The sequence below is a fragment of the Calypte anna genome, chromosome 14 (assembly GCF_003957555.1).
Source record: "Calypte anna isolate BGI_N300 chromosome 14, bCalAnn1_v1.p, whole genome shotgun sequence".
In the NCBI taxonomy this organism is placed as follows: Eukaryota; Metazoa; Chordata; class Aves; order Apodiformes; family Trochilidae; genus Calypte; species Calypte anna.
In genome coordinates, this window is record NC_044260.1 from 15,428,659 (window position 1) to 15,445,091 (window position 16,433).

General features: G+C 56.5%; 2 protein-coding genes across 10 annotated transcripts; one reads left to right on the forward strand and one right to left on the reverse strand.

Annotated features, from left to right (window-relative positions):
- Positions 1 to 33: 33 nt before the first annotated feature.
- Positions 34 to 6,438, reverse strand: NUBP2 (nucleotide binding protein 2). Of its 4 annotated transcripts, none has more exons than XM_030459692.1 (7): positions 6,403 to 6,438; positions 5,248 to 5,366; positions 3,507 to 3,705; positions 3,080 to 3,234; positions 2,782 to 2,892; positions 2,424 to 2,493; positions 34 to 667 (listed from the first exon to the last, which is right to left on the reverse strand). In XM_030459692.1, exons 1-7 carry the CDS (start codon positions 6,419 to 6,421, stop codon positions 657 to 659), a joined length of 684 nt encoding a protein of 227 aa, XP_030315552.1. In that variant the 5' UTR covers positions 6,422 to 6,438; the 3' UTR covers positions 34 to 656. The 4 variants fall into 4 exon arrangements, with proteins under 4 accessions (XP_030315552.1, XP_030315550.1, XP_030315554.1 ...); XM_030459690.1 differs by lacking the exon at positions 34 to 667 and adding an exon at positions 782 to 1,645; XM_030459694.1 differs by lacking the exons at positions 34 to 667; positions 5,248 to 5,366 and adding an exon at positions 782 to 1,645 and having other exon boundaries at positions 6,403 to 6,423.
- SPSB3 (splA/ryanodine receptor domain and SOCS box containing 3) lies at positions 5,669 to 14,544 on the forward strand. 6 transcript variants are annotated; one of them, XM_030459678.1, is made up of 7 exons: positions 5,669 to 6,051; positions 8,437 to 8,588; positions 9,693 to 9,870; positions 10,955 to 11,142; positions 12,630 to 12,732; positions 13,089 to 13,214; positions 13,510 to 14,544. In XM_030459678.1, exons 1-7 carry the CDS (start codon positions 6,003 to 6,005, stop codon positions 13,857 to 13,859), a joined length of 1,146 nt encoding a protein of 381 aa, XP_030315538.1. In that variant the 5' UTR covers positions 5,669 to 6,002; the 3' UTR covers positions 13,860 to 14,544. The 6 variants fall into 6 exon arrangements, with proteins under 6 accessions (XP_030315538.1, XP_030315541.1, XP_030315540.1 ...); XM_030459680.1 differs by lacking the exon at positions 5,669 to 6,051 and adding an exon at positions 6,772 to 6,807; XM_030459679.1 differs by lacking the exon at positions 5,669 to 6,051 and adding an exon at positions 6,795 to 6,852.
- Positions 14,545 to 16,433: the final 1,889 nt, after the last annotated feature.

The following is a 16,433-nucleotide window of genomic DNA, read 5'->3' on the forward strand; positions in this document are numbered from 1 at the left end:
CAGGGTGCTGCTGGAGGTGTCCCCACCCCGCAGTGGATGGCATGTGCCCAGGGAAGGAGCCAGAGGTGGCCACAGAAGCCAACAGCCTGGTCAGATTCCAGCCCTGCTGCCCAGGTCTCCAAATCCCAGATAAATGAGCAAAGGTCAGACAAAAAAAACCAAAAAACAAACAAACCCAAAAAACACCATCCAGGAAAGTTGCACGTGGGGGGATAAAAAACGGGTCAGGTGGCTCCTGCTGGATGCAGGAGCAGGGACAGCAGCTTCTCTTGCTCTGCTCTCCAACTAAAATCCACTTGGATCAGGAGAAACTGGAGATTTCTCCGCCTCGTCTCCCCAAACCAGCATTGCCCGGGCAATTCCTGAGCACGTAAAGGGCTTGTGGGCACAGAGTCCAGCAGGCAGGGAGGGAAGATGAAGGGCATCACCTCTGTTTGCTTCCCCAGCTTGACTCAAGGCTGCAAGAGGAGGGCAGGTCCCACAGGAGCAGAAGCTCTACGTCCAAGAGACCAGGAGACAAGGCAGGAACCATCCAGGGACACAGAAGAGCCCCACATGTGGAAAACAGCCATGGAGAATCATCCCCCAAGGACTGTCAGGGCTGGTGTTCAGTGAGACAAGGGACTGGATGGATCTTGAAATGCAGGAGGAAAGATTTAACTGAACCCTAGCAAGGAAATGGAGCAAAAGCAGGAATTACCTGGATGGCCATGAGGTGCTGGCAACACTGGGACTCACAGTTACAAGGAGGCCTGAAGCCCTGGAGAAACACATCACAGACTTGGATTTTAAGAAGTGTTTACTGCTTAGGACCTTTAAAAAAATATTCCTGAGTTATGAGAAACCCCAGCCAACCAAAAAGGCCTCATGCTTCCAGCCTGGCAGGATGCAGCCCCCAGGTAGGTGGTGGATCTTATAAAGACATCTCATGCAGAGAACATGCCGTGCCCTTGTCAGCCACCAGTGATCCCTGATGTCAGAGCAAGGTGACCTGGCTTGGGTCCCCATCAGAGCATCCAGCACCACCTCCCGAGTACCAAAATTCCATCCAAAATATCAGAAAGACAGCAAATATCCAAAAACTGAGAAGGCAACAGCACATGGAGCCACAGTACAGATGATGGAGGTGCTTGAGGCTCAGGGAGGGGAGAGCAGCTGATGGTGTTTGCTGCTGAAGCCACACCAGATGAAGCAACCACAGCATGCAAGATGCTGTGGAAAGAAGGTCCCCAAGCACAAGGGCTGTCCATGGAGAAATCCCTCAGCCTCAGGGCAGAGCCACAGCCCCCCAGCATTGGGCAGGAGAGTCTGGAGAACCCACAAGGGGTGGAGCAGTTCTTCCCTTTTTGGATCACCATGAGTGACACTAACACTGTGCTCTGCCCTCCCTCTGTTATTGACCCCAGGAGACAGTTTTTAAGAGCTTCTGCATCCCCTTTCCCAACCAGAAGATGCCAGGCCAGGGGCTCTGCCAGCAAAAGTCCAGTTCCATCCCCTCCTCAGGAGCTCTGCTGCCATGTCTCATCCAAGACCTGTTGGGCAATGTGAGCCAAGGCTGGGAAGGCAGCGCTCTTAGGAAACTCTTGAATGAAATCTTTGCCTTCTTCCAAGCTCTGGCTGAGTTGGGGGTCCAGGGGAACACAGCCTGGGGGAAAGGAGGAAAGGGGAAGAGTGCTCATTGCAAGGCAAAGGCCTGGAATCAGGATGTTGTAGTGAAATAAGACAATCAGGTGTTGCTAATTACAAGGTGGGAGGCCTGAAGTTGTGTTAAGCCCACCTGTGCCCAATTAGGGCTTACCTCAACTGCGCATGAGCAGGATTAGTCGCCAAAGCTGCTCGTGCGCAGTTGAGGTAAGCCCTAATTGGGCACAGGTGGGCTGAACACAAGTTCAGGCCTCCCACCTTGTAATTAGCAACACCTGATTGTCTCATTTCACTACAGGATGTTAAAGAAACAGCCTGCCAGAGTCCTTTTCCAGCAGAAAAGAGGGTGCCACTACCCTCAGAGATCTCCAGGAGCTACTTCTTATCAGCAACCATTCCCTTGAGGTCCAGGACCCTACCATAGCGCTTCATGAGGGACACTCTGTTGCCCTAATCTGGAAGCCAGGGTTCCCTTGCTTCTCAGGGAACACTTCCAGGCTGTTTACAGGATGTCTCTTGGACCACTTGAGGCTTGCTTGCCCTGTCCCCACAATGTCAGTAGCCATCAGTGACCACAGCCACCACCCCAGCAAGGCCTGATGCCTGCTTGGAGCTGTTGGGATGCCAGAGAAGCAAAGCAAGAGCCAAACCTCACTGGTGAGCAGCTGCTGGGGACTCAGAGGACCAGAGCCTTGGCTGCCTGTCCCCATGACACTGTGTCCCTCAAGGACTCCACAGACATCACCTCTCACCCGAGCTCTGCTCAAGCCACCACTCACCTAAGAAAGGGACCCCAGCGTGTTTGGCCAGCTCCTCACCTCCCCCTTTGGAGAAGATGTTTGTGCACTCCTGTGGGAGGAAGAGGCAGGGCTGTGAGTCAGGAAGCCCAGAGCCCATGCATGCGTCAGACAGGCAAGCAGAGCCACCTCCCCTCCTGCCAGCCTCAGGGCACCACCCTGCCCTGCCCTGCCCTCCCCCAGCTCTCTTCAGGACAGCAGAGACACAACAACCAACAAACAGCACCTCCTCCTCCCTCTCAGCTCACAGCATTTGCAGACTTTCCATCCTAGTCACCCCATTCTACAACCCCCCTCCTCCCCTTCACCAAGGGGAAGCCACCAGAGCCAGCAGACCCACCGAGCAGTGGGGGCAGACAAAGCCACTCATGTTCTCCACAATGCCCAGAACCTTCAAGCCTGTCTTCTTGCAGAATGTCAACTCTCGCCTCACATCTCCCACAGACACGGCCTGCAGGGGACAGAAGGGGAGGTCAGGGGTGACCATCTGTCTAAGTGTGCATCAGATGAGTAAAACAAACAACCATGGACAGATCTGTGCTAACCCCCATCTCCCTGGGGTGCATATTCCCCCCTCCATATAAAAAACCATGCCCAGAGGCAGAAGCCCACCCAGGACCTCCAGCTCACTGCCCTACCTGAGGTGTTGTGACCAGGATTGCTCCAAGGGGCTTATAAGGCCTCAAGGCCTCCACTGTGGAGATGTGCTCATCTGATGTGCCTGGTGGTGTGTCCACAATGAGGAAGTCCAGGTCACCCCAAGCCACATCAGCAACAAACTGTTTGATCAAAGCTACAGAAATAAAAAGGTCAGGAAAAGAAAAAAAATAAATAACCCACCAGGTTTCAGTGGGCCCTCTGGGAGCTGTGGGCACCCTAGGTGACAAGGGCAGGGCAGTCCATCAGCACAATATATGCTCTGAGTGATGTGAACCCACTGGAGCTTTCAGGAAATGACCTTCAGTGATCCCTGGCCCTCAGCAGGAGCAAGCAGGACCTCCAGGAGGGTTCCCAAAAGCTTCCTCACATTTGCAGCTGGTCAACAACAGCAAAACCTTATTGTACCATTTTTCTTGGGTCCCCTCCACACCACGGCATCATCTGGCTTCTCCAGCAGGAAGGCTATGGACATGAGGGAGATGTTCTTGTCCTGTCCCACAAAGACGGGGACCCAGCCACTGTTGCACTGGTGCACGTCGCTGTCCTGCACCTGGAACATGCGGGGTATGCTGGGGCCACACAGGTCCACATCCAGGATCCCCACCTGCAGGTGACAAGGCAGAGCCCTCAGACAGGGCTGGGCATGGTGGCAGCACCCGGCCCTGCTTCTTCCCTGGGAGACAGCTTCCAAATTTCAGCTGCTCGCAGACCTTGTGGCTCAGCAGCCTGATTTGAGAGAGCAAGCTTGAACTGCTTCAAAATTCAACCGCCCTCCTGGTCACTTTCCCTCCGAGGAGGATCTTCTGGGTGTTTCCAGGAATTTTGGAAGTGTTCAAGGCCAGGTTGGATAGGCCTTGAGCAACATTGTGTAGATGAGAGGCATCCCTGTCCAGGGCATGGAGGTTGGAGTAGATTACCTCTAAGGTCCCTTCCAACCTCAGCCATTCTATATTTATCCCAGGTATCCATCAAGATTCAAGTGGTATTGGCTCCAAAGAGCCTTAAAAAAACCCAAACAAACCAAAAGACAACCAACCTTGAGGGAATCCAGCCTGCCCCATGCCCATACAATTCCCTTTTCCCCTGTTGTAACACCATCCTCTGGCACCACAGAGGCAGTGTGGGGACCAGGGTTACACCACAAACCACAAAGCCATTTCTCAGGACCTGGGCTTCAAAACCAATGCCAAAGATCAGATCATTGCAGTCAATCAGCTGGAAGGGAAGAGATCACTGTGGTCACTTGCACTGGAGCAAGCAGGCACAGAAAAAAAACCCAAACAAAACCACTGGAGCTGCTGTCACAAACAGTGTTTTGAGAGACAGGGATCTACTGAAGGGAGGCCAAGGGAGAGATGAGGATGAGGGGACTTGAGCATCTGTCCTGTGAAGAAAGACTGAGAGACCTAGGACTGTTCAGCCTTGAATAAAGAAAGCTGAGAGGAGATCTTCTGAATGTCCATCAGTATCTGAGGGGTGGGGGGCAAGACAATGAGGCCAATCTCCTTTCAGTGGTGTCCACTACTAGGACAAGGATTAATGGGTTGAAGCTAAAACATAGGAAGTTTCACCTCAATGTGAGGAGAAACTTCTTGGCTATGAGGGTGAGGGAGCCCTCGCCCAGGCTGCCCAGAGGGGCTGTGGAGTCTCCTTCTCTGAAAACTTTCCAGACCCACCTGGATATGTTCCTGTGTGGGCTGCCCTAGGTGATTCTGCCTTGGCAGGGGGATTGGACTGGATGATTTCCAGAGGTCCCTTCCAACCCCCGACATTCTGTGATTCCATGAATCACGCAATTCTGAGAATCAGGGCACCCAGGGACAGAAGAAGGATCTGTCAAGGTGCCAGTGCACCCACCACACCCCCACCAAAACTCCCCAGGGAGCCCCTGGGGAGCCCCATGTCCTTACACTCATCCTCCTCGCCACACTGGCAGTCCTGGAGACGGTGGAGGGCATGCAGGCTGGAACAGTAGGGTGCCTGGTTCTGGCAGTTGCAGTAGGAGGTCCCTCCCAACCTGTGACATTCTATGATTTTCCCAGAGTTGATCTACACATCACCCACACAGGTGGGTGAGTAAAACACAGCTGAGGTGGAGGTTGGGAAGGAGAAGACAGCTCAACCCCTCAAAAAAACCTTCTCTCACCTTCTTCCCAGAGTGCCTCAGGGCCAGAGCCAGCTGGGTGGAGATGGTGCTCTTCCCCACGCCACCCTTCCCAGAGAGCACCAGCAGAATGTGCTGCACCCCAGCCAGGTTGCTTCTCTCTGAGAGGAAGGAGAACACCAACAAGGCATCAGAACCTCCAACAGGAGCAGCACCCAGGCCTGGGAGTCTCTCCTGATGCAAGGCAGCAGCACCTGAGCTGTCTCTGCCAAGGGTGACAGTGGTCACCACCCCAACGAGGATGCTGGAAGCTCAAGGGAGAGGGAGCCAAGAGGTGGATGGCCATCAGAAAACGGACACCAAGAGCCACGGCAGCCAACACTCCACAGGCAATAGAAGTTTTGTCCTGATGCAACCGTCAGCAAAGCAAAACCTCCCCGGGCCAGTCCCACTCTCGGCTGAGCCCTCCAGGGAGCTGCCGGTGAGCTCAGCCCCTTGGCGTTTCCTTCCTGCCCGCCACGCCGGTGCCTCTCCGCGGCCCCACGCTGCTCTCCCGCCTTCCTCCCGCTCCTCGCCCTATTGGCACAACCGCTCGGGGCTGTGCTGCGGCCCCAGCCGCCTCGACCTCTCGACGCAGAGCGGGGAACGCGCAGGATCGGACCGGGTGCTGCGGCCGCAGCCGAACAAACACCTGCCCCGGCCCGCGTTCCCCAGCTGCCCATCACCACCGGCCGCTGACTCACCGACCCAGACCCGGTCCGCCCCCGGAGCCTCCAGACCACAGTGGGACCGGCAGCATGGAGCCCGTACGCACCATGGCGGACCTCATCCGAACCTCCACCGACGGTAACGGGGACCGGGGGGAAGCAGAGAGGCCGGGGAGGGAGGGAAATGGAGCCCCGCAGCGAGCTGCTCCCGGGCCCCGGTTCCTCGGCGCTCCCGGCAGCGGGAACGAGGCCCGGGACTCCAGTAAGGCTCGGCGCCGCCCCGCGGAGTCCAGACCCGCCGCGCCGGGGGCTGCGCCGGGGGCTCCCACCCCGGAGCCAGGCAGAAGCCGGGCCCAGCCCTGGTCATCCTATGGGGACCGGCCTTGAGAGGCGGAATGAGGCTCTTCGCGAGGCTTGGTCACCCTGGGGACCATCCCAGGATCCTCCCCCCCCCCTGCACCAGACCGGTTCTGGCCCCACCACCACTCACCCTCAGCAGCCTCCTCCATGTTGCCACCCGCTTCCGCTGGGTTAAAGCCCCGCCCCCGCGGACTGACAAGCCCTTCCACCAACCGAAACCCGCGCTCTCCCACTGAACCCACCCCTCCGAGAGCTCCGCAGCTAATCACCCACTCCGTCTCTTACTCCGCCAGCCAATGGGCCCGGGGTTTTCTCTCGGCTGAAGTCACCCAATGGCGCGGCTCCCTGATGATTGACGCGCAATATCACCATTGTGCTGCCGATTTTTCGGCACCATGTCCTCCCTCCTCCCACCCTTGGCTGTGAGCGACGTGGCGATAAGCCAATAGTGAAGGGGCACTGCAAAGGAGCAGCCAATGGTTACGTGGAGGCGGGGCCGATGGGGGATTGTTTATATCCCGGGAGAGGAAAAGAGGTCAGAGTGGGGCGGTGGGGCCGGCCCGGGGCGGGCCCAGTCCAGGTGCGACGCGACGCCCAGGGGTCTGAGGTCGGGCCGGGCCGGGCCGGGCGGGGCTGGGCTGTGCGACCCGAGAGCTGCGTCTTGGCCTGGTCTGGTCCGGTGCCGCCTCAGCTGCGGGGGTCGGTCGGGCCGTGGCTGCAGTGCCGTCAGGGAGCGAAGGGCGGGGCGGGGCCGAGCCGGGCCGGGCCTGGCTGCGCGCCCTGGGGCCGCCGTTTCCCTTCCCAGATCGGTGCTGGTTGGTACGGAGCCAGTGGGACCGCTCGGGGCGGGGGGGCTGCAGGGCCCGTAGCGCTGTCAGGGCCGGCGCAGGAGCGGCTGAGCCCCGGCGGGCGGGCGGGGGAGCTCTGCCGGGCCGGAGAGGGGCTGAGATGGAGTGCTGGGCCCCGGGGGGTTTTGCCAGGCCAGAAAAGGGGGAGTGCGGCACGGCGTTACATGCTTTATCGCCACGACAGAGAAGGGGGTCCCCCGATCTCGGTGGGGGGGGGGGGTGCTAGAGCTCTTCCAAGCATCGGCAGGCATCTGCCCAGGGAGCCGGGGCTTCTGCTTTTCCAGGAGTTTCTGGCGCAGGAGCGGGGAGGGCTTCTGCAGGGCAAGCAGCGGGATGGTGCTGACCCTTCTGCACATCTGCAGCGTGGAATTGGTTTCTGCAAAGATGAGCACCGAATCGTAGTGAGAGGATAAGGGTTTAAAACTTAAAGAGGGGAGATGTAGGTTTAGATGTTAGGAAAAAATTGTTTCCTGTGAGGGTGCTGAGCCCCTGGCCCATGTTGCCCCCAGAAGCTGTGGCTGCCCCATCCCTGACAGTGTTGAAGGCCCCAGGTTGGATGGGGCTTGGAGCACCTTGGGCTGGTGGGAGGTGTCCCTGACCATGGCAGGGGGTTGGGACAGGATGAGCTTTAAGGTCCGTTAAAAGGACCTTAAAGAAGGAGCCCACGGAAATTTGTTCGTAACATCGTGGTCAGGAGGCAGAAGCAGACACTTGGTTTTTGCCTGTTGCCCTTGAGGCAAGTTGGGACAGGCCCAGGAAAAGGACAGTTTCCCTTCAGTTAGCAGGAAAGAGACCTTCCCCTCACCCCAAACTATGAGAGCAAAGTCTTCTTGCAGCAGGCAGTTGCTTGGAGGTGGACAAACAGACTTCCCTCCAGACAGACAGACAGACAGACAGACAGACACAGCTCAGCCAAGGTGATGGAAGTAGCTGAGCAGGCTGCTGCTGGAAGGTGACCAGGCTCAGGGAGGTCATGCCCTGGGGGCTGCTGCTCCTGGTGCTCCCCAGTCCAGCACCAAAGGGGCAGATGCTAGATCCCTACATTGTTGCTGCTCCTGGCTCTTGAAAGGAATTTTCAGAGCCAGTTTAGCCCTTGGGCTCTGCTTGGAGGAAGAGACTGAACTTTGCAGAGCCTGCCATGCAGGAGAGAATTGTTTGGTGTCACTTTCTCCCCTTCTGGTGCAGCACCTCTCTGATCCCTTTATGGGGTGTGGGGGCTGTGGTGATGGATGGGGTGGGGGGAGGCAGAATCTGGTGAGGGGTGGGGTGGAGGTGGCTGCTGTCTGTGACTCCCTCTGCCTTCCTTTCCCCCCCAGCCTACCTGTCCAGGAGCAGCAGCATGGCACGGCGCCCACGGAGCAGCAGGGCCTGGCACTTTGTCCTCAGTGGGGTGAGGCGCGAGGCCGACACCCGGGCGGTCACCTTGGCCACTGGTAGCCGTGGCTGGGGCTATGACTCGGATGGACAGGTAAGCTGCTTGGGCTGGGGGCCTCGGGGGGGATCTGGGGTGACACGGGCTCGGGGAGAACAGGAGCTTGCTGGAGGTGCTTCAGTGAGGGCTTCCATGTGGAACTGGGCAAAATCAGAGGAGGCTTTGATAAAAGGTGCCATGGGGCTGCCAGCCCCTTCCCAAGGCAGGGAAAGCTAAGCTGCTCCCAATCTGCTCCCTGGCCACTGAATCATTAAGGCTGGAAAAGACCTCTAAGATCATCGTGTCCCAACTGTTCACTCAGCACTGCCAAGGACACCACTGGCACGGTGACCCTCAGCACCACATCTACAGGGTGCTGAAACCCCTCCAGGGTTGGGGACTCCACCTGGGCCAGGGCCTGACAACCCTTTCCAGGGAGAAATTTTTCCCAAGCTCCAGTCTAACTTGCACAACTTGGGGCTGTTTCTGCTTGTCCCATCAGTTGTTCCTTGGGAGCAGAGCCCAACCCCCGTGGCTCCAACCTCCTCTCAGGGGGTTGCAGAGAGCCAGAAGGTCTCCCCTCAGCCTCCTGTGTTCCAGGCTCAACACCCCCAGCTCCCTCAGCCACTCCTTAGCAGACTCAGTTGTTTTCCAAAGCTCCCTGTCTTCTTGTTGGTTGTGCCAAGGAGCTGCTTGTCTGCTGTGGCAGCTCCTCACTGCTGGAAGGCACAGAACATCTGCATCATACCCAGTGCAGAGAAGCAGCTGTTTGCCAGGTCCCAAAGCTGAGGAATTGAGCTGGCACAGCCCCTCACCTCCTCATGGCATGTGCCCATGGACATCCCCTGTGCAGCTCTACAGCCACCAGAAACTCCCCACAGCCCTGTCTGCCAGCCCGAGCTTGGGGAAATAGAATCATTTGGAAAGGGACCTTAAAGCTTCTTCGGTGCCACTGCCTGCCAAGGGCAGGGACACCTCCCACCAGCCCAGGTTGCTCCAAGCCCCATCCAACCTGGAGCCTTCAACACTGCCAGCGATGGGGCAGCCACAGCTTCTCGGGACAACCTGGGCTCAGCACCCTCACAGCAAAAAATTTCTTCCTAATGTCTGACCTGGAGACATGGAGTAGTGACCCTCCCTCTCCTCTCCCCTCCCCTTCAGCACAGCGACTCTGATTCGGAGCCAGAATTCTCCTCCCTCTCTCCCTCCATCCCCAGTGCCATCCCTGTCACTGGGGAGTCCTACTGCAACTGCCAGAACCAGAACCAGGCACCCTACTGTTCCAGCCTGCATGCCCTCCACCGTCTCCAGGACTGTCAGTGTGGCGAGGAGGATGAGTGTAAGGACATGGGGCTCCCCAAGGGCTCCCCGGGGACTTTTGGTGGGGGTGTGGTGGGTGCACTGGCACCTTGACAGATCCTTCTTCTGTCCCTGGGTGCCCTGATCTGTCCCAGCTCCTTTATTTGCACCTCTGTGTGGCCTGTAAGGAGAAGACAAGCACAGGAGGTTTCTCAGAATTGTGTGATTCATGGAATCACAGAATGTCGGGGGTTGGAAGGGACCTCTGGAGATCATCCAGTCCAATCCCCCTGCCAAGGCAGAATCACCTAGGGCAGCCCACACAGGAACATATCCAGGTGGGTCTGGAAGGTTTTCAGAGAAGGAGACTCCACAGCCCCTCTGGGCAGCCTGGGCGAGGGCTCCCTCACCCTCATAGCCAAGAAGTTTCTCCTCACGTTGAGGTGGAACTTCCTATGTTTTAGCTTCAACCCATTAATCCTTGTCCTAGTAGTGGGCACCACTGAAAGGAGATTGGCCTCCTCCTATGATTCTTTTTCAGGGGCTAAATGCTGAGTGTGGTGACATCTCTGGGGATCTGCTTTCAGCCCCAGGGGCTGGCTTGGGCTGGCTGAGAGAGCCTTGAGCCTGCAGGAAGGGCAAGAGGGAAAGAGGCTCCAGCTGGGCCCACGGAGCCTTGTGCTGGCCAAAATGGGAGCTGGTTAATGGTGACCTGGGGAGGCTGGTAGTCCTACTCCAGCCCAAAGAGTGCCTTGATCCCAAGGTAGATCTTGGGATGCTCAGGGTAGATCTGGGTGCTCAGGGCCTTATGCCGTGGAGTTTTGGGAGTCACCAAGCATGGAGATGACCACAGCATCTCTGTGGCTCATGTTAGAGAATTGGTTAATGCTAACAACTTTGGGGTCAGAGCACTGAGCCCTCCCTGGTGGGACACTGAAGAATAGTTCAGACCTCAAACAACTCCACAGTGTGCACAGCTTAGGGTTGACCCCCTTAAACAGTAAAAAAATTATAAAGAAGCCCCCTAGCAGGCCTTCAAAGCAAACATCAGCCTGGGTCACGGCCTGGGGCTGGGTTTCTGAGGGCCTCTGCCCATCTTTGTTCTGTCTGTCCTTCCAAACCAGATTTTGACTGGGTGTGGGATGACCTGAATAAATCGACAGCCACGCTGCTGACCTGTGACAACCGCAAGGTGAACTTCCACATGGAGTACAGCTGTGGCACTGCTGCCATCCGGGGCAACAAAGAACTGGCAGAGGGGCAGCACTTCTGGGAGATCAAGATGACTTCCCCAGTCTACGGCACAGACATGGTAGGTGGGGCAGAGTCACTTCTGGGCATGCAGAAACATCCAGTGTTCTCTGAGCAGGGACTGGGAGAAGGAAGAACCACCCACTGCAGGAGAAGATCAGGTTTGAGGCCATCTAAGGAACCCAAAGGTGTACAAGTCCATTGGGCCTGATGAGGTACGTCCACAGGTCCTGAGGGAACTGGTGGATGGTGTTGCTAAGCCACTCCATCGTATTTGAAAAGTTGTGGTTAGGTGAAGTTCCCAGTGACTGACAAAGGGGAAAAAAAGAGAACCCCCATTTTTAAAAAGGGATTAAAAAAAAGAAGACTCGGGGAATGACAGGCCATAAGAGGCAGTCTGCCTCTGTGCCCAGCAAGATCATGGAGGACCCTTCCTCCTGGAAGGAAGTGATTGGTGGCAGCCATCATGGCTTCACCAAGGGCAAATCCTGCCTGACAGACTTGGCCATTAATGGTGGGTTGGTGAATATGGGAATATGTCATCTTCCTGGAATTGTGCAGAGCATTTGGCATTGTCCCACACTGCATTCTGGTCTCAAGATGGAGAGACATGCACTTGCTGCATGCAGAACCTAGTGGATAAGGAACTGGCTGGGTGGTCAGCTGCAGTCAATGGCTTGATGTCCCAGTGGAGTCCAGTGATGAATGGGGTCCCTCAGGGGTCCATGCCAGGACCAGTGTTATTTAACATCTCTGCTGAGGGCATGGACAGTGGGACTGAGTGTGCCTTGTGTACCTTGTGGCTGACGTACTGTGTCCAGCTCTGGGGTCATAAATGTAAGGACATGGACTAACTTGAGCAAGTCCAGAGGAGGCCACAAAAATGATCGGAGGGCTGGAGCAGCAGCTCTGTTCTGGAGCCACGGGGAGAGAATCGGGGTTGTTCATCCTGGAGAAGAGAAGGCTGCAGTGGGGAGACCTTAGAGCACCTTCCAGTGCCTGAAGGGGCTCCAGGAAAGCTGGGGAGGGACTTGGGACAAGGGGAGGGATGGGACCAGGGGGAATGGTTTTAAGCTGGAAGAGGAGAGGTTTAGGTCAGATGTTAGGAAGAAATTCTTTGTTGTGGGGGTTCTGAGCCCCTGGCCCAGGTTGCCCCAAGAAGCTGTGGCTGCCCCATCCCTGGCAGTGTTGAAGGCCCTAGGCTGAATGGGGCTTGGAGCAACCTGGGCTGGTGGGAAGTGTCCCTGCCCATGGCAGGGGGTGGCACTGGAGGAGCTTTAAGGGCTCTTCCACCACAAACCAGTCTGGGGTTCTGTGAGCAGGACAGCAAGTTTCTCCAGCAGTTCAGCTGAGCCTCCTCACTTAGGAAGGGAAATTGAAGCTGGGAGCCTTCAACCCCAGCCTGAAACCTCTGACTTGATCGCACCAGAACCTCTGGGTGTTTTGGACCAGGCAAAGGAGGGGAGAGCCGGAGGTGGAGTCTGGGTTGTGCTTTGTCTCTTGTTAAGACACTGAGCTTTTGTTCTTCTTCCTGGCCTTGCCTCACAGATGGTGGGAATTGGGACATCAGATGTCAACTTGGACAAGTACCGCCACACCTTCTGCAGCCTGCTGGGCAGGGATGAGGACAGCTGGGGACTCTCCTACACAGGTGGCTCCAGTAGGGCAGTGGCAGAGGGCTGGGGGACAGCAGTGGCCAGAAGTGTTGTTACAAGGGCCTGAGAAATGAAGAGTCTGGGTGGGATTGAGGCCAAAAAGGTGTTTTGCAGACCTCTTAGAACCGGTACACCAGGCACTGGGACAGCCAGGACACATCACAAATTGGGGGTTTTGGTGATGCTGCCTGCACAAAACCCTAGCCTTACCCTTTTCATCACTCACTCTGAGGTGGGAGAGAGGGCAGGGGGATTTTTCAGGCAGCAAGCAAGGCTGCACTGATGGGAAGTTGCAGGGAATGAACTTGTGGAGCTCAAGAACTTCCTACTGAACACCGTTTGTTGTTTTAAGGGCTACTGCATCACAAGGGAGACAAAACAAACTTCTCCTCGAGGTTTGGCCAAGGCTCCATCATTGGGGTGCACTTGGACACATGGCATGGGACACTCACTTTCTTCAAGAACCGCAAGTGCATTGGTAAGAGTCCTGGCAGCCACAGGCAGAAGGATGGGGAAGGGGGGCAGCCCAGCCCAGCTCAATGTGGAGCCTGGCTGCAGCAGGGCTGCTGGAGAAGACCCTGGTGAAGTGGAAGATGAAGGAGTGAAGCAAGTGGGAGGGAGGTTACAGTTATTGTTTAAAAGATGGGGATTTCAAAAAGCTGTTTTCCAGGTAACCTCCCCTAGTTGTGTAGTTAACAGGCTCAGGGTGGGTGGGAGGAGTGGGGTCACCTTGCCAGAACTAATGTGAACCTCCTGGTGCTGTCCCTTGGCAGGGGTTGCAGCCACCAAGCTGCAGAACAAGAAGTTTTACCCTATGGTGTGCTCGACAGCTGCCAAGAGCAGCATGAAGGTGATCCGCTCCTGCGCCAGCTGCACCTCCCTGCAGTACCTCTGCTGCTACCGCCTGCGCCAGCTCCTGCCCGGATACGTGGACACCCTGGAGGTGCTGCCCTTGCCCCCGGGACTCAAGCAGGTGCTGCACAACAAACTGGGGTGGGTCTTGAGCATGAACTATAGCACCTCAAAGCCTTCCTCCACCTCCTCATCATCAGGAAGTGACTCGGACAGCTCCTGTGGCTCAGAGGCAGAGGCCTGCCAAAGGAAGAGGTGCAGAAGGACATAATGTTTCTGCAGACCAGCCTGCTATGAGGGAGTCAGGTGGAGTTTTGCTCTGCTGCCTGCCAGGGCTGTGGCACCTCCTTCTCCCTGGGGATGGCCATGGTTACTAGTTTGTGAAGGTTTCTCTTGGGTCATTGGAAATCTTTAGCCTAAACATCCATCCTACGCATGGAAAGGCCTGGGGACTCCAAGAGGTCCCAGCTCTGTGAAACCAAGTGCAAGTGCAGCCAAATACCTGAGCTTTGTCTGGTGGCTGACTGTTAAAGCCAATCACCTCTCCCTGCAGGATCCCTTTTCTCTGCAGACTCTTGGCAGAGACATGGTTTTGAGTGCAAAATTCCAGTTTCAAAGGGTACAAGGCCGTCTCCAGACAAACAAGGGACTTGATTATCAAGAGATAAAATCAAAGGCCAGCCCTCTCCTCTTCACTGCTGGGTGTTGGTTGGGTGTCTGTGATGATCTCCTCGCCCTGCTGGGCGCAACAAAAGGCAGCACAAAGGGAAGGGGTCTCCTAGAGATGAATTTGCTGCCTGTTGTGACAGAGCAGTACCATGAGTTGGGCTGTTGGTGATCTTTCTTGAGCCCCTCTGACTTTAAATGCTTTGCATGTTGGCTCCTGCTGCTTCTGCTCTGTCAAGACTGTATTAAACTGTAACAATAAAAGTAGAAACTGGTTTTGGTTTCTCCTGTGGCCCTTGAAGGCAGGAATCTGAATGTGCTTGTCAAAACCAGCCAGCCTGGAGGATGTATAAAATGCAGCCCTGGTTTGTGCAGTCTCAAGGAGGTGAAGGCAGTGGAGATGACCTTGCCTCTGCCCCAGGCAGCATTCCTGTCCTTCCTGCTGAACTTCTACTTTGGCTAGGATGGAACTTCAGTGGAGCCAGAGGGAGGCCTGAGGCTGCCCTGGGGGAATGAGGCTGCAGGGGTTTTATAACGCTTGTCCTGGGCCAGTGGTGCTGAGCCAGACAACCCCACACCCCACCCCAGAGCCTGAACCTTCGCACCATCAACTCTGTCCCCAGAGCAGTCCCCAACCAAGACACTTAATGTGGGTGCAGCTGCTGCCTAAGAACCCCAGTGACTTATCCAGTCCTGCTCTGGTGCAGTTGTCCTTGCCACTTGGCAGGAGGTTCTGACAGCCTTCAAGCTGCCCTCGGAGTTTAAGACAGGGGAGAGGAAGGGAAGGTGCTTCAGCTGCTCCTTGAGGCTGAGGGGCCCCTGGCAGAGGGGTTGTGCAGGGAATGGGCAGCAGAACCAGTCAGGTCTGTCCCTCGGGCAGGGCTGGGTCCCTGTGCTGTTCCAGTCCTTGCCATTCCTGCTTTCCCTAGGGCCTGCTCTCAGCCTGGGGCTTCTGCCTGTGGGGCTTTCCTGGCCTTGGGCCACTCATCCATTGAGGGGTATGAGTCTGGCCTGACACAGTGGTCTGTGCCACTGGTGTCTGATTTCCCCAGGATGCCACTCAGCAGAAGCCATTTGTACCAGCACTGGTATGGCCAGCAGGAGTAGGACAGGGACCATCCCCCTGTGGTGGGCACTGGTGAGTCTGCACCTCCAGTCCTGGGGTCAGTTCTGGGACCTTCAGGGGAGTGCCTTGGCAGGGGACACAGAGAAGTTTGTTCACCCACCCTCCTGGTTGAGTTCATTCCTGGCACCCTCAGCTGCTCCCAGTGGTTTCTGGGGCTTCTACAGCAGAACCTTCTTGAGAGGGAGTCAGGATTTGGGGGCCCCTGAGAGCCCCAAGAGTACAAAGGTGTCTCTGGAGAGCAAGCTCCCCCTGTGCCCTTCCCTTAGGCATCAGGGCTGCTGTCCTAGGCAGTTTTGGGGCTATTTTAGCTGTAACCTTGGCAGGAAGCTCCTTGCCAGTTTGCACCTTGATGTCACAGCCCCTGTGGTTATCAGTGGTTGGGTTTTCTGTCCCCTCCTCTGTGTTCCCAGCCCTGTGCCCTCCTTGTTCTTTCATGACATGGAGGACGAGGAAGGGTACATGATGCTGGAGAAGCGGAGTGCTGCAGGGAGCCCAGGTCCCCTCTGGAATACAGGTATAGGGGATCTCCCCACAAAATTTAGAAGGGGAGAGGGGAAATATAGCATGGTGGTGACTGGTGTGGCTTCAAAAGCGGGATGATGTTTACAGGAGCTGCTCAAGCTGAGGAAACTGAGGCACAGAGCAAGGGAGGAAGGTCTGGGGGTCTTTTCTGGGGGTTGTGGCTCTTCAGACACCCTGGCTGGTTGCCATCCTCTCTGTGCTGAGCAACAGTTCACAGCTGTGACCCCAAAAGAGGGAGCAGAGGGATCTGTGGGTCTCCCAGGTCCTGCTACTGGAGTCATCCCTTTGTGCAGGAATATCTGCAGGGATTTGGGGGTGTCTCACCAAGATGTTTTGCCCCAGGACACTCTCCTTTGGGCTCTCTGGGGATGGCAGAGAGGGCACAGATGCTCTCAAGACCCTCCTCCCCTTTTTCCCCTGACCACAGGGTTTGTCCTGCAAGACTCGCAGAGGGGATCAGCACCACAGCAAGTGAGTGTCCAGGCAGGAGCTCCTTGCTGTCCCCGCTACCTCCTCAGGGCCCTGATGGCC